The sequence below is a fragment of the Parus major genome, chromosome 4, assembly GCF_001522545.3.
Source record: "Parus major isolate Abel chromosome 4, Parus_major1.1, whole genome shotgun sequence".
NCBI lineage: Eukaryota > Metazoa > Chordata > Aves > Passeriformes > Paridae > Parus > Parus major.
In genome coordinates this window covers 24908504-24933417 of record NC_031771.1, presented here as the reverse complement: position 1 = coordinate 24933417, position 24914 = coordinate 24908504, and the positions used below count along the sequence as shown (strand labels likewise).

Genomic DNA, 24914 nt, shown 5'->3' with positions numbered 1-24914 from the left:
TCAGCACCTTATGGTCCTCCTGCGCATCACTGAGCACTGCATGCTTCTCATTCTCCTTCATCCCAGCAGGATGCTTCAGCAGAACCTGCTGGGTTCCTCTTAGAAAGATAATCTAAGTCACGTCACAACCAGCCTCAGAAGGGTCTAAGACTGATCTGAGTAGCCTCACTGAGGCATCCAGCATCCTTTGTTGTGAAAGACATGAAGATTTTAGGTATTTGAAACACTCTATCCAGTAAACTGAATCTGGAGATTAATGTCATTAAAGTCACAAATGCATTTAATTGGTATTCTTGCTTAAATCAAGAAAAGTGTTTCTTTATCATACGAAATTCCCATTTTGAAGTGTTCTTGACACTGGCCATGCCCTGCTCCCTAAAGGGCTTTTGGATAAGTATGTTTTTGGAGTACAAATCAGGATGCAACAGTGACAAAACCTTTGCTCATATTTATTCTGTGATTTCCTGAACCCATGCTAGTTCAGTACCAGATCCATCCACCATTAGTTCCTTCAGGATTTCAAGTAAGTTCTGAATCTATTTAAAGCAAAGAACATAATTCTCTCAATATCCACTGGATGCAACCACCTTAACTACCATGTTCAGGAAAACACAAAAAACAGAAACAACCTTAGGTACATTTTTTGGAGAAAACTTTGCAAGCAACTCCCACCAAATAACAGACTGATGAGAGACAGGGTTTCAGGCTGATTTAGTGTCTGAAGCTCCCCATCAGCTGCAGTGCACCATCATGCAGATGGTGTGGGAGAGACTGTGCTGCATGCAGACCTCTGGAACAGTTGGCACCTCCAGGGTCTGGCATAGCTGAGCCTTGAGAACAGGGGTCAGAGACCACCTCTGCCCCAGTATAAAGTCTTAAAGCTGGAATTTTCAATAAGGGAGGAAAGTGGTTGAACATTTATATATCAGAGCTCAAGGAAGAGCTACAGCTATAAAGAAACACTACCAGTTGTGTCAGGACTTGCATCTGCTCCAAAGAAAGGCCATACAGGATTGTTGTAATTCACACATGCTCATCACTCCCTAAAATAATGAGATGTTTCATACTATTATTCAAAGGAAACAGAAAAATACTTCTAAGCCAAGGCTAAACCAGTTAAGGCATATATGGTACATGCCATATGAGATACAAATAGGTGTACTGACTGCTTGCAGGGTAAAACCAACACTGAAATACATGAAGTGTACCTCAGCACATAAATAATAGTACTACAACTAGGAGACAGCTTTCAGCTTCTCATGAGCAGGTTCTAACCTGGACAGAGTGTGGAGTTTCATGTAGACAGCTTTAGTAACTAATATAATAGATATCAAAGCCTCTAAAAGCTTCCTTTTAGGCATATCATTACACAGGTATTAAGGCCTTTGCTCAGGTCAGAGGTGCCATGTCCCCATTTAGAAAATTTCAGCTGCTCCCCATTGTTTTTAAAGCTGACCATTTGCTTCTGCACTTTGGTCATTTGATACTCTGAGTAAGGTAAAGAGAAAAAAAATGCATCAGCCTCAAGGTTTTCTACAACTTCTAAGTATTCCCTTCGCCTACACTGGCCTTGCAACGCCACATTTTCCACTACCACATCTGCTTTAGTTACTCCTTCATGGCTGGCTGCTTGGCCCTGGTAAAAAAATCTGCTATTTTCATGAGGCAGCACTAGCTGACAAAATAATTGACTCCTGGGAGCTGCGTAGATCCAAAGACCCCTAATGTATTATTAGGTATGATGTCATCTGTGAGGCACAATTTAATGGCTATTTATCATGTATGAAACACTTTGTTTGGAAACATGCAGCATAATTTTTCATCTTCAGCCTACTGGACAAGATAAGAACTCGCCGAGTGTATTGATCTTAAATAATTTACGACACCATGGGTAATATCTTAATTTTCTGGGAAAGAGAAGTGACAGAATGGCAGCGCTGGGGACTAGCGTTTGTTTTTTTCCAATAGAGAATTCATTTAGTCTAGATAAAAGCAGTATGTATTCCCAAAACTCACCTCTATTATTTCAAGTCCTCTCAGAGACTATTTACATGATAGTTTCTGATACAGACAGCAAGACTGATCTTCAGATGGGTATGGCTGTTTGCCCCTCTGATGAAAAAGTCATTAGATGCAAAGCACTGAGACGTTAAAGCCAAATGGGTTTCATCACACTAATCTCACCTCACCTACTAGCGAATTCAAGTCTCCTTTCAAGTCTCCAGTTATTCCTGGAGCCACCCCCTCAGTTAGAGCACTGAGCAGTTGGTATCAGCTGCAAAAGGTTTGTTTATATTTTACTGCCACTCTTGACAGGACTCTCATCTTCATCCTATTTTGTATTTTACATTAAATGACCCATCTGAATCACAATCTGCATCCTTCGTTTTCTAATTAGGTTTGCAGGCTTCACATTTGCCAAGCAAAGCTTTAAAATGAAAACTCAAGGCTCAAAATCAGTGAGGCAAATCAAAGAATTCAGCAAGTAAATAGGATTTAAAATACATGATTTTCAAGCAAACCACACAACTTCACAATACTGTGATGCTGATAACTGCAAGAACCAGCAACACACAGCCAATACTCTACACATTTCCTCATCTCTCCCTTTTTTCCCACACTCCCACATCAATATATGGCCATCATAGGGTAATTACATCTGGTCACTCTTGGCTTGAGACAAACTGGGACCTATCAACTGGAAATGAATACCAACCCCCTAAAACCATACCATTTCATAGACTGCATTCTGTGAAACCACCAACATGAAAAGGTTAGACAAGGAAAAGCCGCACGAGTTGCTAAATCCCAAGGCTTTTTCCCACATTTTTTTCCACTGACTGAAGGAATATGTAGTCTGAAACCTACTCTTTTCCAAGATGAACCTGTATTTAACATGTCTGGAGTAATATTTCTCACCAAGCATGGATGCTGCTGTCTCCCTTTTGGCTGCCTGACCCACACACCAACCCTTCCCCAGCCACTACATCCACCATCCTCCAGGGAGACAGGGAAAACCCACTGAACTATGTGTTTACTGACCACTTTTGACAAATACTTCTTGTTAATAATTCATCAGGTTTGTTCTACTAAGCACCACCCTATTTTTAGGGATGTGAACATCTTCCCCCACTTCCAACATTCCTTCGACCAGAAGAAAGATAAAGCCAGAGCATGGGTTAACACAAAAACTGCAAGCTATATGCAACTCAGGCTTATAACATTTTCAGCATGAATTCTTTATGTCCCTAGTTAATAAGGTAGGCTTTCTTGAAACAAATCAGCCTATATTCAGTTCATTATTTTCCATGAAAACAAAGAAAAAAGAAAATTACTGCTGTTAAAAACAGACCAGAAAATTCTGATCAATCAAAGCCTGCAGAGAGGATAAACTAAAAGATATTTTTGAGTAATTATACACTGCACCTAGCAACCTCCTGGTTTTCAACACTCACTCTTGATTCTGCCATGTTATATCTTATTTCACCTCCAGCAAGATCCTGCAGTAGTGTATTATTCAAAGCAGCATCATGACTTGTTTTCAATGCACTAGGTGCATCTGGTTATTTTTGCAGACTCTTCTTTTTGCACAGACTCACAGTCATAATGGATAGCAACATCTCCCAAGGGAGTTTTCCAAGCCCTGTTAACAAATCAGATAACCTTCCCTTTACTTTCCACAAACTTACCAACAAACTAGGAAAACAGTTTCTACTTCAAGATTGTTCTATCAATTTTATTGCTGTGAAGAGTGAAAAGAAGGTTCGTGTATTTCTTTCTAGTTGAACGTCTATTGCTGATGACATGAAAGAATTGATTAAAAATAAATTAATGCATGGCTATGTTTGATTTCTTTCTAAAAGGGTTGGCCTCAGACTGACCAGTAACCACTGGAAGGAGAACACCCAGTAAGTGAAAAGCCTCTTATGATCTTGCAAGCAACATGGTAATATTTCCTGAAGCCCAAGCACCAGAAAAAATAACTCCCTCCAAAAAGACTGACTTTTCCAAAGGTACAAATGGGTACTTTCTCAACTCCAGGAAAAATTACAAGCGACATCTTCTGTAGAAAAGCAGAGGACAGGGCATCCTCAAAGGCCCAGACCACATCCACACTCCTCACTCTCATATGTACCTGTAAAAAAGCTCTGAAGAAACAAACTCACATGCTTTATATCCATCCCTCATCCAGCTCAAGCTTTCCCTTCCTTCCATCAGCCTCTGAGGCTCACACCATTATGCATCTCCTCCTCAGCAGCTTGAAGACTGGAGTTTTCTCCAGACCCACTCACTCAGCAGCTCATGGGAGGGGGCCCACATGCTGGATCCTGCCACTCCACCCATCCGAGCTCCCTGGGATGCTGCTGGGAGCAGGAAGGGTGTTACATCTCTTTTCTTCCTGCAAACACAGAACAAAACTGCCTGTTGAAAAAAAAAAAACAAACCCAAAACAAAACAACAACTACAAAAAAAAACAACAGGCATTGATTCCACTTGCAAGGGATCCTGGTGACACTGTAAACCTGATCCCAAGGCAAAAGGCAATCTGCATTCAAGCACATTAGCTCTTCCTAATGTGGACACCACAGAAAAATTTCACCACTGGTGGGGGCTCCGAAGTGCATGGGAAGGGCTTTGGTGTGCAGAACGGGGTTTACTCCACACCCTGGTGCATCAGGGAGGAGGAAGAGGGGCAGTGGAAATGCTAGGAATGAGTAGGGGGGGTTTCAGGAAAAAGCAGAAGCCGGCACAAGGTACCAGAGGGTGAGTGGGAGGGAATGAGAGCAGACATGTACTCGACAATTATAGCTGCATTTTGAGCAGCTCCAGCAAAATGTGGTGGTGTGAGCGACAGCAGAGAGCAGAGCCAGAGGCGCTGAGGAAGCCAGGTTTCGTTCTGCCTCGGATCTCAAGGGGGACAGGGGCAGGAGGCGGACAGAGGAAGCCAAGGGAGGTGGTGAAAACAAAGAATCCTATTTTTGTACCTTAAGAGGAGCTACGAGTAATTCACTTCAACGTGCGCTTGGTGCAGAGCTCTCCACACACCATCTGGGGGAGGAGCTGCATGGTCTCCATTCCTCTATCACCATCCCTGAAGCAGAAAACCTCCCTAAAGCGCCATCCCTCCTCTCTCTTATGCCTCAGCATTGCTCTGTTCCAGCAGCACCACAGCAATTTGTAACCACTCTCCTCTCAGTTTTTTTCCTTCCCAGACCAGGATTTTTATAGAGGAGGTCACCAGAACCAGCAGCAAACGTGCTGGCTGCCAGAGGCCAAGCACCACAAAGCAACAGAACATTTGCCACAGATGATTTATCACAGCTACACAGTGGCACTGCTGAGAGAACGCACACACCGACTTTTGCAGTCGCTGTCTTTTGATTATTAAAAGGGCCAATTAGCACATAAATTGAGCTGTGAATACTGAAAGGGATTTGAAAACAGTAATAATTAAAGAGCAGGACAGTAACTGGGCTCATGAGCTGCCCCTCATCTTCCCTGGCCTGCTTGCCAAGCTGCTCACATATGGATGGAAGAAAAGCAGCAGTGCTCATTAACTGCACCGTGGTACTCGGGAGCATCCGTGCCCTGCCAGCCCCATGCCTGCAAGTACAGAGTTCCCTGTCCCTTGCTGAGAGACATAGGCTTTATTTGCACTTCTCCAACTTCCCACAGCGCTGAGTCCCCAAGGAAACTTCTCACCTCCACTCCCCCAAACACCTAGATCCACAGGTATTCCCTCATCTCAGCTAGATGATGGGACCAAGCCCTGAAAAGGAAGGGGTGATAACGCCAGGGAGAGGAAAAATGCCCAAGCTCAGCACCCCACCCGGCTTTCCCTGTGTCAGCCACTGACTAATGAGGAGTATCTAATGGCAAACGATGTTCTCAGTCCTTAAGCTGCTCCCCAAGGAAACTGTCAGCATCTTTTATTTACAGACTGACGACAATCCCGAGGGAAAACAATGCCGACTCCTACGTGGAGCATGGGAAACGTATATCTTTTTAATCACCGCAGCACTGATTCATCTTCAAGGCTGGTGCAGTTTCCGCTCTTTGTTGCTCTGAAGCGACTGCAGTGATACAGCTCCCCTGTGAATACCACTGCCTCTCAACTACAATATTTACTATTAGGATGGCTAAATACACTCACTGACATGCAGGCAGCTCCATCCTGACTCCAGGGGCAAGGTCCCCTCAGCTCTCCCATACAAGGAAGCTTAGCAAGGAAGGGAGAAGGAGGATGGACCCACTGTGCACTGAGCATAAATGATGACAGGTCCACAAAGTTTAATAAAGAAGTCACCAAGATTTCCATGCATTTTTCATATATAAAATTTAGAACACCAAACAAGCAATGTTCTCCCTTCTTTATTTGAAACCTGCCAGTTTGATTACTTGCTATAAAAACTACCTTTGGCTAAAAAGATGGAAAATTAAAATACCACAGGGAGAAAAAGGGGAAAAAAGAAAGACTGGAACTTATTTAGGAATAAACATTTGTAATCATGAAAACGATGGCATATTTCTAGTCCACTTAGCACAGTGTGATACCTCTATGTGCCAGGCTGATGCAGCTACAAAGCTCCATCTCCCAATGTCTTGCAACCAGCAATATCAAGTGGTGGCACTGCTAACACCCCTGTTGACAAGATCAAAAATCAAGGCTCAGCCTGCTACATAGCCAAGTCCATCAAAACAGGAGCCAAAAACTCACAGGTGAGGCTTGAAAGAGAGTAAGACTCAAACCTATGAACTCTTTCAGATGTAGACATCTAGAGCACAGCAGAAAGGCTGGGGTTTTTCTGTGGTCCTACAGAAAACACAGGGCAATTAAAACCGTGTATAGATTCTGCCTGGTCACCTCTGATGTTAACAACCTTTAACAATAAAAGTGAGAGTCCATCAAATTCATGCAGGCAGTAAACAGCTTTGAAATTAGTTTGAGCCAAGTTCCCTTGAAGAGAGGTAGGTACATGCTTGAGAGAGACAATTACAGAGGAGCCAAGCAGATTTATATCAGCTGTTATAGCACTAAATCTCTTCAGAGCTTTTAAAAACATTTAATTGAGACCTTATTAAAAACTCGGTATTTTTATTTCACCAGATTAATGACACTTACAGTACTAAATTCAATCTGTAGTTTCAAACACCACCAACAAACACAGCACCAAGTGTAATTAAAGAACTAGTCATCATTTTGGAGAAAATTTCTGGAGGCTCACCAGAAAGCTTGATAAATGAAAGGAACTCACACGGGAATTTGAGAACACATATTTTATGATTTATTTTTTCTTTTCTGTGTACAATGAAATATCTTGATAGCATTACATTATAAAACAGTTTAACTGAAGGGACCGAAGGCTCACAGCAGGATTCACTTCTACACGCTAATTAATTATCACTTATTGGAGACTTTGCGCTTGTATGTTTTGGCTGCAGGAGCTGCAAGTCTGAGAGGTTTTGTCTAAACAGTAGATTGCCAGTTTTGCACTAAGTCAGGAAGAGCTTTTGGTTTCATTTTTACTTGAAGGGAAGAGATCTTGTCCTGTTGTCACAAAGGCATATTGCTTTGTAAGGCACGGATCCACTTTCACGCCCTTTCCAAGAGATAATTAAATATGTAGAAACGCCATGCACAGTGGCATGCTATTTTAAAACAAACACTGGAACATGTATTCAGATCTGGTGCTTCAGCAGAAGAGAAAAGGCTGCAAATTACCCTTTTTACTAAGTCAGCAAAGAGCAAGATATTTAATCCAGCCTTGTCCAGAAGATACAGATACAGATATAGTTCAATAATACTATGTACTCTGTAGTGGAATTTCTACGTTTTAAAGATTTCTTATTTCTCCAATAGCTTAAGACATAACAAATTAAATTCTCATACACTGATGATGGTGTCCTGCCTCTAGCTTTCCTAACCTAGTTCAGAATATCCTGTAGACTGCAAGAACACCTTATATAAGACGTAATCAAGTGTTTGAGCTACAGCTGAAATCCTGCCCTACATATATGGAAAAAAGCCCCTCAACTGTAAATGACAAATCACATCACTGAAGCTATTGCCAGGAAAGCGAGTCACTTAAGATCAGCTAAAATACAGAAGACACATGCCTACACTCACTAATGAGGAGGAACAGCAGTCATGTATTTGCACAGGCATGCAGTTTAGAAAGCAGGGAGGTTGGGATGCCTTATTTTCTACTGAATGATACAGGATTTTGGCAATTCCTTTCTTTGTTTTGCTCCCCATTACAGAATAAAGATAATGACATCCCCAAGGTACAAGAGATATCTGATCTGGTGACAAAAGCCCTGGAAATTCCATCCCAGAAAGGCAAATATAAAAGAAGGATAGCTGAGACTGACTGCTCAGTCCTTTTTTCTTCATCATCACCTGCAAAACTCCCTTGTGTTTGAAAAAGCCACGTGTTAATGCTACTAACATTTATGCTGTTGCTGTTTTATAGCCCAGGAAATCCCACATTTCTTCATTGCCTTTTACAAAACACAAACAAGCTATTTACAGCAGGACCTAATATTTTTCCTTAAGAAATGAAGATTCAAAATATTTTCAAACATGGTCATTTTAAAAGCATCTGGGAGACTTTAATTTCTTGCTGCCGTTTGAAAATAAACTATCAAAGCAGAGTCCAAAACAAAAATGCAAAAAATACAACCCCCCCCCCCCCCAAAAAAAAATTTAAAAAAGGAAGAAAAATCTGAGTTTATGGGGTAATTTTAAGGAAATCACAGGTCAGTCCCACCAAGCACCGGCACCACACCCTTTAACAAGAAGATGTAAAACATTTATCAGATCTAATTACAGGTACAGGTACAACAGATTATCCACAACACCTGTCAAATGCCCCATCAGTGGGACAGACCTCCCCTCCTTTGGGCACTGCCTCAGGTGTACCTGTTGTTTGTGTGCTTCAGGACATCTGAAACAGAGGCAGATTCTCAAGTGGCTGGTCATATCTGTGTGTTTGAAGCAAAGATGATGGGCTTTTTCCCTTCCCATGCATACTATCTGATTTCATGGGTCTTTCATTACTCATGGGGTCAGACAGTTGTGGCAATAAATAGTTTTTCCTTGTCTTCAGACTCACACACATATAGACCACCTGCTCCAAAACAGAAATGCAACTTTGCATAAAAACTATGGCTTTTGTTACATTCTGGTACAGACTGAACACCATTCTACTTTTTCCAAGCATTGCTCATGTCATGCAAACCTAAGAAAAGGGAGAGGAGGAGAGGGAGTGAAGCTCCTCTATTATTTATCAGCCACATAATGTAGTGTTTGCCCCCACAAGCTATTTCAGAGATCTATGGATGCAGCATCTGCAGAAGATTTTCTCTCGTTAATACCTTCAACCACGATGATTTACAACACGACACTAAATTTACACACCACTGAATGCTGTGAATTGTTGAGTTTGTCCTCAGATATTATTCAAAAAATTAGATTCCTTTGCCTTTGTGTCGTAACAGTGTGCTACAAAGTAGGATATATACACTGCACATTTATCAAAGCTCATAAGTTATTGATGTGACTCAAAGACCAAGCTGATAAAGCCATTCCACTCTTGGTGATTTACATAATTATACTTTAGGTACATTTTACTTATTATTTTGTTGCCTACAACAAACTTTTAAGGAAACATTGTGTCTATTCCTTTTTAACTGGTAGCAATCAGAATTGCTCCATAAATGCAGAGAGCAAAGAGCAAAGGTCTCTTGACAAGAATCTCAACTACTTGTTTCAAAGCAGTGGGTAATAATCAGGAGAAAAAAATAATACTCATCATCACTTCTTTACAGCCCTGTGACTGCTCATTTGTTTATGTCACAACAGCATCTAAATCAAAGGCCACAGACATATGCTAGCTGTCTGACAGATAAGTGTAATTTGGGCATTTATCCACCTGCCTGTTCTTGCTAAAAAGCTGTTTCCAAAGTGCCCCAGAAAGCCCTGGACACACCAGGGGTACTCGCTTTCAGAGCAAGTGTTCCTCTTCTGTTATCTGACACAAACCAAGCCTTGTGTTCTGCACTCCACTGTGAAAACCGTGCCCCTGGGATTCCCCTCCATGCCAGCCGGGAGGAGGCAAGCAGAAAAGCAGTCACCTAAGCGGGCTCCTCCTAAAGGGAAAGTCAGGAGGGGAGAACAATGCACATACAAAACAAGAGGGGCAGAAGGGAAGTGACTCAGGGTTGCCGGAAAATATTTACATGCAGATTTGAACACAAAGGAATCTGGAGCATTCCTTGCCTGTGCAGTGGATTTGTTGCCACAGGCTATTTAAGGTAGAAACCTGCCATATTTATCCTCCAGCCACGTCAGTTCAAGTTACTCCCCTGGGGCCCTGAGAGCACAACATCACTTTGCAGGACATGCCCAGCTGTGCAAGGAGGCTCCCCCATCTTATGTTAGAAAGGAAGTTCATGCTCAAATCCTTTCAGGACAGCAAGAGAAATGAGAGAAATTGCCAATGATCTTGAAGCAAGGGTGGCAGAAGCAGGAAGCCTGAGCCTCCTAGCTGCATTAAAATTGGTTTGTGGGCAAAGTCACCCAGTTTCATGTCCCAGTTCTCCCTCCCAATACCTATCCACACACTTTCATACACATGTGTACAGCTGACAGAAGGCTGGAACACTCTTCCAGAAGGGAGCCAGGGTGAACCATCAGAGCTTGAAAGCAGCAGCGAAACACGTCCCAGAGATCTTTCAGACTAGTATTATTCTTTCAGTAGGTGTGGTGGCAGAGAGGAATCACCATGTTTTCCAAGTGCTGCTCTGGAAGCTATGCCAGGCATCTCCAACACAGTAATATCAGGAAGTGGGATTGACTCAGACTCCTGAATGCTGGACAAAGAAGGCAGCAGGACCCCAGGGGTGAAAAAGAGCAAGGATCAGATGAGTCACTTCACTGTGTAACACCTTCTCCTCCTGCTTCACTCTTCTCCAGTGGACACACCACCAGCTGAGGATGAGGTCGTGCTGCTTTCTCCAACTGAGAAAGAAAGGCCAAAACCTCTGCAGCACAAACACTCCTTGCAAGTGAAAACCCCAGATTGCTAGACCTGCCAGTGCTGACAGCTGCAGCCCACATGGTACCCTGCAGCTGGGTGGGGACCCTGGCACTGCAAGTAGCCAAGAGCACCTCACATTTAGCTCTCCTCTTTGAAGGAGCCATGCTACAAAGAGCCTTCCCCTGCCACAAACATCCATGGAGATGCCTGAGATCTGTGCTGAGGTATTGCAAGCAGCTACAGTACCACAGCAGCAACACAGCTTCAGCACTTCATGCCTGCAATGAAAGTGCTGACAATTAGCACTGAAAACACTAATGCTATAAACAAGTGCACTACTCAGTCTGGGGCAGATTGAAGATGGGCATTAATAAAATCATCTTGTATCTCCCATGGTCCTTCATGTCTATGCCCAAGAATGCCCTAGGAGTTAAACATTAAAACTACAGTACTTTTGACACCTGAAATATTTTCCATCAGTATCAGAGTGCCCAGATAATTTATATATCACAAATATTATTTGGTAGGATTAAATTTGAAAATGATGTATCAAAGATTTGTTATTGGAAGGGAAGACATTTGCAGCATACAACAGACCAAGAGAAAAAAAGCCTGATTGCTGTGATGAATAATGCATATTGCCTATGGTACTAATTAACCTTGCACTCCAGTAAGATATTATGGAACAAAAAGGCTAATCTGAATGTGGCCTGACACTCTTCCCAATGGCATCTGGAAATCAGTCTTTGAAACATGTAAAACTTGAATTTGTTAAACCAGAAGCTTTTGCTCAATAAACTTCCAAGAGTATTTTTGTTTCTCTGCATTCACTGTTGTCACACACGTACGCAGCACAGAACACTGAAAGTGAATCCATGACCAGAAATGTTCTGGCTCAGATTTCCATGGGCCCTCACCTACCTGCCAGCAGCACACAAGCAATAGCATGGTGCCCCCCACTAAATCCCACGATGCACACCCAGACCTACAGACAGAACTGCAGTGTGACTGTTGTGCTGCCTCTGCTTCTTCCCATCCAGAGGGGAAAAATACTTACAGTAAGCTCACTGAAAATGAACACTACAACTTTAAGCTGGTGCTTTTGTGCCTCCAACCTAAGAGCAAATGCCTCTCCACCTGAAAACATTCAGTCTAGTTTGGGCTGGTTTTGCTGCTCTTGTAAAATACTCATTTTCTTCTTAGCCCAGAGCTATGGATGGTATTAAACACAGATGCCACATTAGAGGCATTGTGTTTTTAGTTGTGTGCACAGTGCCCACAACGCACAGTGAAATGACTCGCACATACCTGATGACTGAAGACACAGGAGGAGTCATGCACAGGCATCTTGATAAAAATGCTAAGTGATAAAAAACAAGCACTTTTTGTGTCAGTTTACAGAGTCATGGAATCAAGTCTCTGGACAACACTGGCCAGTGTTTTACACACCAAGGTCTGATCTAGCATAGTCTTTTATTGGGAAAAAAGCCAACAACAAACTAAACCTACAGCAAAAAATGCCCCAAACAAAGCAGAGGCCACCAAATCAAACAGTCCCACAATATTTTGGAAGGGCAGGATTTGGCAGGGGCACTTCCCCCCCATCTACCAGTGCACTTAGCATGCTACATTTCAGAGCCAGTGCATGACCCAATGCCTTCACCATCAGGATGACACAACGTGTCAATGCCATTAGCCACGCTCAGAGCTCAGTCAATAGCAGACTCACACAACCATTTCACTAGCCCCCGAGCACCAGATTTCCAGCTGGCAGCCATCCCACACACCCCAGCAGAAACACACCAGGAGATGTCTGACCTGACTGCCGAGTACTGTGTTACTGATGCATCCAGGAGACAAGAGCCTGAACACATCAATGATGAGGATGCCAAGTGCAGAGCTTTTGCTCAGTTGAGCACACAGCAGCACCTTAGGGAAGGCTTCCTATGATGGACCATGTCCTGCAGCCAGGCTCAAGGGTTGCTATGCCATTTTAAACTAATTACAGTGAGAAGTGACTCAAAATTTCTTCCTTATTCTCTTCAATAGACAAGCGTGCAGAAGCAGGTGGATGAACTTTAGCCTGCGTCCCCCTGCATTAGATGAGAAAAAGACAACCACAAAATGCCAGAAATGGACATTTGGGAAGTTTGGAGGAGATCAGGATCAGACCACTTGCTGACAAATAGGTCTGAATTACGCCAATATCACGAACTGAATTTCTTTCCTATAGGCTGTGTTCTTCTGGCAGTCAGCACAACACTTAATAAAGCTCCAGGCCAGGAAATAATTTAGTTAACACATCATAAAGGATTAACATCTCCCTCCCACCAAAATCAATGACAAAATCCCCACTGACTACAGAATGCAAAAGATCACACTGCAACTCATTTCTGCCAGGAAACCTGCACCCAGATGTATCAGTCTGGCAGCACTACCCTGCAGCAAGGTCTCTCAGTGTTATTTCTGCCAGGCTCACTAGTGCAGGCACCAACAGGATGGTTTCTTTCTCTCTCCAGTACTAGCTAGACTCTCAATCTGGACCAAGATGCCTTTGCACATGAGTGATCCATTAAGTCTCTCGAGCATAAGCTTGTCTCCACATCTGCCTGTGTGGGCCCACGCTGCCCTGACCCAAACCATGTCTGTAGGCATTACCCCCGTCTAAATTCCCTGCTGACGGCTGTGTTGAAGGATGCTACTGCTGTCACAACACAAGAGCAGGTCCTAGCTGCCGTGACACTTCATTTGTCTGGGCAGCAGCAACGCCTGGAAGGACGACTGCCCTGTTTTCATGGAAGGATGCAAGACAATCAAGGACAGCTACGCAAACTAGTTTTGACACATTAAATCATGCTTGAACTGTGAAAGCAAAGGGAAATAATGTAAAAGCTCTTCTAAAAATAAAATTTTAATAAAAAAAAACCAAACAAAAAACTTTACAAATAAATAAATAATATAGTGACATAGACAGTCTTGTGCCCAGGGAGGGGAGAAAAGCTTTTATCTGAGCCTGACTGAGGACTATGGTTAGGCAGAGAGGGACAGATTATTTCATGAGGCAGACACCTCATAAAATACACTTTTTATTCATAATTTTGTAGCCATTTCCACACATTTCACTTCTAGAAAAAGTCTCTTGCTGATCAGCTGCTCTGGCAGTGAAAGAGCATCAAGTGCTCAAGCAAAAAAGCAGACCCAAAATCAGGTAGCATAGGAAGAGTAAAATCCCCCCACCTGTCTGCTCAGCAGCACACTCACATGCCTACAAATGCCCTGACCAATATCTGACTTGGTACTGGATGGTCCCATGATTGTTTCTACCGCAGTACCTTGGGAGCCTCAAGCTATTTTTGCCTGAACTTCCCTCTGCAGGCACTTTGCTCTAGACACTGCAGCCTGCAGTGACAACACTCAGTCTGCTGCAAGTCAACCATTGCAATGCAGGAAATCCCAGCAGCACAGGGTCACAGGGCATCTGTGAACCTTGGCAACTATCCATGGCATCTCCCCATCATCCTGGACCTCTTCCTCCCTGCTGTGAGTTTTTTCCAGTAATTAACATGCCCAATTGACTTGGATTTATACTAATAAAACACTGGCTCCTGTCCCAAGATTCCAACATTGCTGTCACTCCTTGAACCTGTGCAGAGCCCCAGCAGTAACGAAGTCCACAGTCCTAGCTGTATTACTGCCTGGGTTGTGAGTTATCTGAGAAGCAATTTGGAGCTGGGTAGCTGCAGCCCCCAGATCGCTTCCGCCAAATTACAAATTAGCGCGTTGCCCATGCTCTGCAGTGATTAGAAAGCTCCCTTTCCAGGCAGCTTTCAAAGGCAACACTGTGACCTCTGTCATCATTGCAACGGGATGACAGACTGTCTAACTGGGTATAAGCCCTCTAAAGCATTATTTGTGGGATTAGTGCTGTACCAGAGCGACTCTCCAGCCCACACAGGAGATAAGTCATTTCACTTGGGTGGCAACCATCACCTGGAGCTCAACAAAGATCATGTTGGCTCCCCAGACAGGCTCACTTTATTTGATACCAGTCATACCCAGGAAGAGGGACTGGACAGTCTGCTGGGGCAGGGGATACTTCTTTATATATATGCCGAGGGTCTGGCACTCAATAAGGCTGAGGTTTTGGCAGTGAAATGGACCCTTGGGCAGAGATGGATTCCCTGGCACAGCTGCCACACTAGGCAGAGCCTCTAGTTGATGTGAGAGTCCTGTTCAGAAAATGCACCTCCAGGCCAAGTTGTTTTTTGAAAGAAAGCATCTAACTGAGGTACAAAAGCAAGCCTTTTGAAATGACAATTTCTGTTCAAATTCCATCTCTAGAGGAATGTTAATTTCATTGTTATTTCCCAATGAATCCACCTGGGGATGAATGATCTTAAAAGGGTTTTAGGTTAATCTAAGAGCATAAAAAGAGTACATGAGATCAAGTACAGCACTGATACCCAAAATCCTGGTTCAGATTCTAGTCTCTGAATGGCACTGAATAACTCAGCCTCCAGCCCAAGGCTGTTGTCATTTGTAAAACCAGGAATAGTGACTCTGACCTACTTCACGAAGTGGGTAGTTCAAGATCCAACAGAGGAAAGCCCTTCACATGACCTGGAAGCAATTTTAATAGTCTGCATGAACTATTTCTTTCCTCACACTGAAACTCTCACTCCTCAAGTGGCAGCAAAACTACCATAAGCTGGTCAAAGTCCACTGTGAGGACTTGGCTCAGGATACTCCTCCAAGTGTCACTGCAGGACTGGGTCACACCTCAAGTCAGCTCTACCTCCAGTGCCATACTGCTCAGGCAAAGCCATCAGGGAAGCTGAGCCCACCACCATCACTACCACAGCGGGCTCTACCAGCACCATGAAGATGCAGGTGAAGATACTGTGCTGATGTGTATCCTCTCCCACCCATCCTGCTTCCAGGAATATAACTGTGGGTAGCACGAGGAGGCACACAGGCAGGGATAGTCTTGTTTCACCCCCCAGCCAGGGGGTTTGTCCTGATACTGTCACTTATCTGCAGCTCTTAAACTTGAATTTTCAGGAAAAAAGGAGTAAATTTTTTCTTGGCATTAAATTGATTGACTGTCATTTACAGTGAGAAGAAAGTTGTCATCTTAAATCCTAGTTCTTCAAACTTCAGCTGTTTTTTGTTTTTTTTTAAGGACATCAATTTATAAATACCATGTGTATGAAAGTAGTAAGGGACATCCACAAGCCTGGAATTGCCTCTTTTGTCTTAGGGTTTTGGTTTTTTTTGTCCTCTAATCTGTTTTACATGTACATTTTGGGGTTTATGTAACACCTACCCCTCTGAGTTTGCTCTAGTATTATAAACCTCTTAACCACCCTAAGGGAAATAAAGAATGGAAGATCATCAGAAACATGTTCAGTACAATCTTAACCCTGTGTTGTTCATACATACAATTCCACCTATACTAGATTAACTTCTTCAGTGACAGAAAATGAGCAATCTTTCAGCAAAATAAATGTGTATTTATCACAAAGAGCAGATTCAACTCTTTCTACACACCTATGTATCGCAGTCTCTTTGCTTTTACTTCATTCTACTGAACACTTACCTTGTAAAGGATAAAAGTTTATTCAGCTAAAGAAATAACATAAAATGTAAGCTGTGAATCTGTCCATATAAGGCACAATCGTAGCCTGCTTTTGTGAAGCCTGGATTTCAACCTCAATTTTAAACCAGAGTAAGTGAAAATGGTCAAGATGTAAAGCATGCAGAGAGGAAAGCTTATTATTGAAATGTCAACACATCATTAACTACTGCTAAGTGTTTCTAAATGAGAAATACAAAACTGAAAACCCAAATTATGAGCAAAACAATAGTACCACTTCATTTTAATACGCCATATAAATTAGGTGGAATGAAGGTTCTGACAAACGAGCTCTAGCAGACCCTTGGCAGTTCAAGTGGTCGCAGCCACCCTTCTGCTAGAGATCACCATCTAGGGAGAGTGCTCCCAGGCCAGGACATCCAAGACAAGCCCTGACCACATCAGTCATGGGCAAACTATCCAGTTTTACAGAGCCAGCAGCACCTTCCAGCACTGGGGCAGAGTGGGCAGCTGGGGACAGCCGTATCCTAAATCAAGGCAATTAAATTCACTGCACTGCCAACAAGCATTCATGCACTTTATCCTCAGTGTTTCTCCAGAGTCCTTAATTGTTTCTAAAAACCACAATTAATGAGAGAGCTGTTTCCAAGCCATTCAAAGTCGAAGGCAGCAAGCAAAGGAATCTAACCACACCATGGCCAACACTCCTTTTGTCCTGCAACACCTCTGCCATCCCATAATTTAACAAATTCCCTAATCTACCCATGGATACAATATCTTCAACAATGATAAAACCAAACAAAGGCACCATTCAAGTAAATATCATTTAGTTATCTAGGAACAGACTAAAAAGCATACCCTCCCAAAATATCTTAGGGCTAAGAAGCAAACATGACCTTCACAGTTTACATTTCTGAAGCCATTTCCAAACCTTATTTTATTTACACTGTTCAATCTATGCTTTGTGAAGGGAATAAAGTACTTCTTAACTGTCCTTCTGAAAGGTGACTGCACAGCAGCCAGGCTGCAAAGAACAGGAAGGTTAAGTTGGTCAAAGCAGCAGCCTAAAAGCATCGCTGCAGAACAAGGAAAGGAGCTTCAGTCACTGGGGTTATGGGCATACAAGGCAGTGCAGAAAGTTACAGCTCATTAGTAAAGAATAAAGTATTGCACAAAGATGGACACCGTGCCTCCTATAATAAGGAGGTCAAATATGCACACACAAAACAAAACAAAGAGAGTAATATTTAATCAGTCCTGTTGCAATACAGTTTTGATCTGTGCAAAACATTTCCCTGCTCTCGTTACTTATTTCAGCTGCAGAACAAAACACCTAAATATATACATGCAAACACCTCTCTACAGAATAAAACCCATTCTCCCTCCAGTGACAACTGCATTTTGCATTCAAGTGACTTTCTTTACATTTGAAAAGAGAATACACACTGTGTGGCCAAGAATTCAGCTATTCTGACACTGGCTGGGTTTGTGACTAATTAAAATTAACTAGGTACTTCAGCTCATAATTATATAAACACCTAGCATGCTATACTCCCAGCCAATTTGGTTTTAATCAGGAAAACGCACAAGAAGTATGAATGATGGGCAAAGAACTCCCTGGAGGAGCAACTCTATTTCCAAATTCAGTATTCTCCATATACCAAATATTTCCATCAATGTTTTTCTTGCCATGTAATCACCTCCCAGTAGAACAATTAAAAAGAGTTTTTAGTTGTTTATTTTTTTTTTATCCCTGGACTTTGCTTCCTTTCCACTCCACTGCGAGGGTAAAAGCACACTTGCCTTATCCAGCTGAGTCCCAGCTGGGAAGTCTCCCACAAGACAGGCAGGATTTAGCAGTACATTGCCTTTCTAGCATAGGTAACAAGGAGGAGAGAGAGAGAGGGAATTCAGCTAACATGAGGCAGAGAGGCAGGCAAGTGGTGGAATGAAGAAAAGTTGCCCCCCTACTGCATCTATATCAGGTGTAAAACAGAAACACTGTTTGCACTGGAGCAAAAGACCAAGTTTCAAAATAAGGTTACCTGTGCGGCGGCATCTTTCCATTTCTAGAAACAAGGGGATAGGGAAGGCAGTGGTTGAGATGCTGCACTGTGTCACCTAAGAAAACCACACATAACATGCAAATACACAGGGTTTTCTTCACTGTGGTATCAGCTATCTGTTTTATTCCCAAGTCAGGCCTCTGGGATAGCTGCTGTGCAGACTCAGAAACACAGGAGTCGTAAAGCATGGCTCTGCCATCCCTACGTTGTCCTCAGTTGTCTCCCAGCTCTCCACAGATGGTGCCTTCTGCTCCTCACCAGCCAAGGGTCACTGCCTCTGCCTGCTCGCCCCGGCACAGCTGTAGATAAACAATTGCCTCTGAATATCCTTCTAGTGGCTGATCAACGGGATGGCAATCACTGCTCTGGGAAAGTGCCTTCCACCCGTCTGCACTGATTGCTCCGCTTCTGGAGGAAGATGAGTAGCTCTGCTTCAGCCCCAATCAGCCAGCAACAAAATCATCCAAGAACTGATTCAGCAGGCAAACTTCTAAACTACATAAGCTAGTTGTCAATTAGTTGTAATTAAGTCCGAAATAAAAGACCTGTGAACAAGGTTTTTCTGCAGCCCTTGTTTTCTGTAAGAAAATCATTTCTCTTGGCAAGAGTTCAGCTGAATCACAACACAAGTAATGAACAATCAGCAAAAATAAATATGGTTTTGTAAATGAATTGAGGTATGTTCAGCAAAGTTGATTAAGGGAAAAATAATCAAACAAACATCAATATTTAAGACAGCAGAAGGGCTTGAACATTCTAGAGGTGTTTTACAAAAAAAAAAATAAAAAAATCCAGGATTTTTTTTCTGGCAGCAGCTCCTTTCTAAAGCCACAAACAATACCCCAACTCATCTTTCCTTCAGCCCTCCATTTCAGTGTTCTTCCTCAGAAAACAGCAAGGGTGAAGAAAGATATCACTGAGTTTTCCTCCATTATTTTGTCCACATCTAACGTCTGTAACCTTGTCTGTACCTTCTAGCTAGCTAAAACCAATTGTACTCCTTTTGATGTCTCTTCAAGTGGCAGCTCTCAGGAAAGGAGAGTGTCATGACCTCCTGAACTCATTACTCACCTTTTCACTTTGGCTCTCCTTCTGTGCAGTTTTTCTTTTCTTCCATTTTTTCTTTGCTCAAATATTTAATTAATTTGTGCTTCAGATCTAAAGTCATCTGAAAAAAAGATCAGGCTCTGCAAAATCTATTGCATTTGCAGTTGCTAGTCTGCAGCCCACTGCAAGTATGTTTGGCTCTCATTAGCTTAACCTGTCAACATCCCCTCTCTTCCAGTTGCACAGGCTGAACTGTCTTTAAAGGCATTAAAGTAAACACTTCTTGCTGCTCACTGAAAACATATTGGGCTGAAGGTGAGGATGAATACAAAGACAAGAGCAAGAAGGTGCCCTTGTCACGGTATTAATTTCCTACACAAGCCCCAGTGGTGAGCACTGCTATTTACAGTAAACTACTAAAACTGAAGTTACAATGAAACTCACCCATGCCAGTGCAGGAAAATGGAAAGCAGAGACTGGGCAGATAATTTTTTTTAATGTCAAACCCGCAAATGGGTAAAGGCAGAAATGTCAGTGGCACCACACCAATTTTTACAGCATTTTGGGATCTGTACCTCAGCTTTGGTTGAGTACTGCCTCCTAGGGCAGAAACAACCATTACGAGACTTGAAACAGGCGAAGCAGACATGAAAATCTGCATTTTCCTCAAGGATCCATTCAGAAAGCATCAGCTGAACTGAGGCAAAGCCCATAACCATCAGTCCTTTAGTGGTACCAGACCACCACTCTGGAAACCAGCACAGAAACTCACAGAGCAACTGCTTTCTTTTCTCTTATTAACTAGTACAGAAATATATTCTTGTGAATAATTAACATTAACACCAGTCCTTTACAAACATGTCCAAACACAGTCACAATTTACCTCTAGCTGTCCCTAGCATTTGCTGATAAATGTAACATGTTGCCAAAGGAGGTGTAAAAATCCAAGTAGTTTGGGTTTTTTACAGTAACTACTACCTAGCTGCCTATATTAATTGAGAGAGTGAGCACATTATATAAGGAGATTAGACCATGTCATATTTACAACCTCAGAGTCCCCAGTGAGTGAAATTGCTCAGCTGTTACTGTCAGTGCCTTCTTCAAACAGGAACCCTGCTGACAAGATGATGAATTCAGAACATCGTTGCCAATTAATGATTTGTAGGCAGAAGGGATTTCAATAGTTCCCATATGTTTGTGAGGATGACTGGGATTTACATCACCTCTAATAAAAGAGTGTAGTCTGCTCTGTCCAGATGTGACACTAGAGATTGGAAAATGTCATCTTTGCAAGAGAAATTTTAATAAACAAAGCCAGGCTCTTCTGGGTTGAAAACGTTTTCCCAAAGCATGGTCAGGAAAAACCTGCTTACTAAGTGAAAGCAAACTGGGAGACCACTTCCAAGATGCACCCAAGTGATTTACAAACCAAAGGTCAGAAGTGATTTAGGTGTTTGGGAAAGCTACACAGCAGAGTGCCAATGCCATCATTATGCCTGCCAGGAGCATGAAGTGCATTTCCTTAGCATCAGTCAGACTGTGAAAAAAAAACCCGTTCAGCATTTACAAATACATAGGGCCTTTCTTGGTGTTACTCTGCTTAGGGATGCAAAGTTTAACTTCACTGTTCTAGAATCTTGTCTTTGTGAAGGTAACAACAACCAAACCAGAAAGCATTTTGTTCACCCTGGATATTGACATGAATTCCCATACATGCTGAACACAGACCTCCTGAACTGCCTAAGGCTGAATGCCTCCTATCAACAGAGCATCCTGGAGCGAGCCAGCAGGGAACGCTTGACACAATGACCTGGGTTAAACACAGAACATCCAAATGGGGCCCTCAAACAGAATTTGCCATAGGCACTCAAGTCCCATTGATCTGGTGGTGGAATTTAGGGCTATCCCACAAAAAGGAATTACTGGTTTTAACACCTCTAAAGCAACAAAGTGATAAAAATCCTGTCGAGGGTGCAGGCTGTAGGTGAGGTAAAGAGCAGTTTATGTGGATATACCTTAGGAACACGGCAGGGATACACCACCACAAAGCATCTTTACACTTCCTAATTATGATCACAGGCCTACCCAACACAGTCATAAATTGAGAGGCTAAATAATGTCCTCTTGATTAAGAAAAACAAATTAAAAAAAAACCCCCAACCTACACCCAAAACCAGAAAGCACAACTTTTACTCTCTAAGGTCTTCTGAAAGCATACCCTGGATTGCTATCTGAACACTGCCAGAGATGCAACCCCTCTACAGGCAGCACATCTTCCTCAATGACAGTCTCAGGTTTCTGGTTTAAATCTATCGTTTTTTGGGGTTTGGTGGTTTGGTTCATAGTTGGTTTTTTAATAGTTTTTGTTTGTTTGTTTTTTTGTGAGTACTAAGAGTATACTAAGTAAATACTAAATACTAAGAGTACTTTGAGAAATGCAGCCTCAGAGGACAGGACTTGAAAGGCCACTAATAAAGGACTCCTTTCCTCCAAAAATTCTTACAGGTGGACTGACCTCAGTGTCTAAACCTAGCACCAAACCAGTGTTTTGTCACTTTGTAACATGCTATTTTCTGCCATAATTAAGCAAAACTTTGCAGATCTATCTACCAACATCCCTTGTCTGTGGCAGTCTATATTTCCTCAGCTTGGGACAATGTAGATCTTAGCTCCCCCACTGTACAGCATCAAACATCGAGTCAGTCTCTTCTTTCCCACTAAAAAGAGAAATATCTTTCTTAGCACAGGAAAAGCAAAACCAAGACAGATGTTGCTGTATTAACTACATCTGTAGAAAAAGGAGACTATTCTGGTCAAAAGTCCCACTCCAAATGCTGTTTAGTAGAGGTTTCTCCAACACAAACATTTATCTCAAACACTACATTTTCTCTCCATGTCAGCCTTTGAAGAAATTTGAACTATCTTGAGGGTCAGAAGCATGTGACCGAGAACTAAAGAATCAAGGCCACAGTTTGCTGTGGATATGTGCTGATCTATTCATTGTACCACACTACAAACACCAACAATGAGTGTCTGGAGTGAGGTGAAGAGAAAATGCAACACAGATTTCAGCTGAAGTGGAATTCCTCTGCCTTCCCCACAGTATCTATTGCTATCCATTATTAGGGGCTGCAAAGACAAACCAATTAAGATGTGACTGATAACCAATATATATTAATTTTGCAAAAAGCAAACTGTATTAAAATCTTTATTTGTTTACTCTTCTCTTTTACAAGCAATTTAGTTTTAGGCTACCTGTTATGTATTTGCAATGGAAGGGCAAATTTTATAAACAAATATGTAATACAGCAAACCATAAAACGAGATTTTACACTCAGAGTATACTGTTCTTCTTTGTAAGTATTCTTTTTAAGGTCTTGAGCTTTAGATACCCTAGATCTCTTGCACAAGGCCTCTGATGATTCAGGAGACCTATGCTGACCAGCAATTTTAGAACCTCTACTTGGAAGCCAGCTACTTGTGGGAAAACTTCAGCACATATGGAAGCATTTTTATCAGTGGGGCTTTAAGTTTAACTCTGAACAGCTGAGTAGCTTTGTATTAAATTATTTACCAGAGAGGAAAATCAATCAACTCACACCGCATCAAATACCCAGCCCCCCACAGAGTGATAAAGACAGAAAAACACACTCCTTCAAATACAAAAACAAAATGCATCTTCTATAGAGAGATTAACTTCAAACATTCCCTGGTACAGTCTAGGAAAAAAAAATAAAATAAACCAGTCCTGTAAGACTCATAAGGAAACCCTGATACTGAGGGAAAATAACAAATCTCTAGCTAACAGACAAGACTAACTATTGGGTCCATGAGGCAATTGAAGTGCTCCAAAGGTAACAGCTGAATGCCAGATTCTCCTTGTTGGCAGCTCTGTAAGCACCAGAAGCACCTGCACAGGTGTCAAGTGCCACGACATCCAGCCCAGGCCTCTGTCTTCCTGCTGTAACACTTACTCAAAGGACCCCAGTGGAAGTGAGAACCTGACCCACCACTGTCAACTCAACCAGGCACAAAGAACACAAGAGAGAAGAAAGCCCAGACCGCACATCAGCTCAGAGGCTCAGCACGGCGCCCTCCCTGCAAACCCTTACCTTGGCAGGTGTTGTTCTTCTCCTCGTACCCTGCCTTGCACAAGCACTTCCCGATGGGCACCAGCCACTCCCCCTCTGCACTGCAGTGCATCTTCGGAGCCTCCTCAGTCACCGAGTGGTTGATGCAGACACCTGACACCTCCAGGAGCTGCGAGGAATCCGCACCCGTGATGGTGTCGGGGAAGCGGGCCAGGTTGCGGATTACCGACGGGCATTTCTTGTAGTACACGCGCACGGAGACCAGGGCAATGCAGGCACCCACATCCTGGAAAGCGAGGTAAAATCCCTTCTTTGTTAGGGGGCCAACATCTCTCACCTCCGTGTTGAGCTTCATTACTCTGTCACCAAGGTCCAGCTCTGTGAAGCTCTCGTCGGCAGCAATGGTATCAATCTTGATGTACTGGTTTTCTTTGATGTTCCTCCCATCTTCGTCATCCGATTCGAAGTAATACATGTTAAAAGTCTCCTTGCAGGTCCCAAGTCCTCCTGGAAGGCTGTTACAGTCCCTCAGGGTGAATTTGAGCTCGATGAAGATGCGGGATGCCCCTTCATTAGAGATCCAGCTGGTCAGAAGCCAGTTGTTCTGATTCTGTTCCATTACCTTGCATACCTGGTACGTGTGTATCGGAGCGTAGTTTTCATCCACCTCACCGATTTCTTCCCACTGTATAAAAAGGAAGAGTTATTTTTTTAAAACAGTCACAACTCACGTAAACTCGTAGCTATCCCATCTAAGAGCATTTTGGGCTTCAGAACTCAGGACTTTCAGGGGGAAAAAAATGTTTTGATTGCCAAGCTCTTTGTACTAGAGGTTCAATATATTCCTGATAAAGTCAGATAAATGTTCCTTTATAAATAAAAAAGGTGCCAGTTAAAACCCTTTGTTTTAGACAGTTCAAAAGTGGGAAAACATATTGCTGTGTTTGTCCACTAGTATTCAGTCAGGAAACAAAACAAAAGCAGATGGGCCCGTTTCTGTGGGCTTTTCCAATGCATCCACATAGGAGAAAAATAAAGCTATTTACAGTGTGTCTGTGCCCGTACCCCCAGG

General features: G+C 42.7%; 1 protein-coding gene across 11 annotated transcripts in view; it reads right to left on the bottom strand.

The window, feature by feature from the left end:
• Positions 1-24914, bottom strand: part of EPHA5 (EPH receptor A5) — a 194097-nt gene that overhangs the window by 126005 nt on the left and 43178 nt on the right. For all 11 annotated transcript variants that reach the window (XM_019006391.2, XM_015624693.3, XM_015624695.3 and 8 more), the window contains exon 3: positions 23864-24527. In XM_019006391.2, the coding sequence (XP_018861936.1) occupies positions 23864-24527 (664 nt within the window). The remainder of the gene's footprint in view (positions 1-23863; positions 24528-24914) is intronic.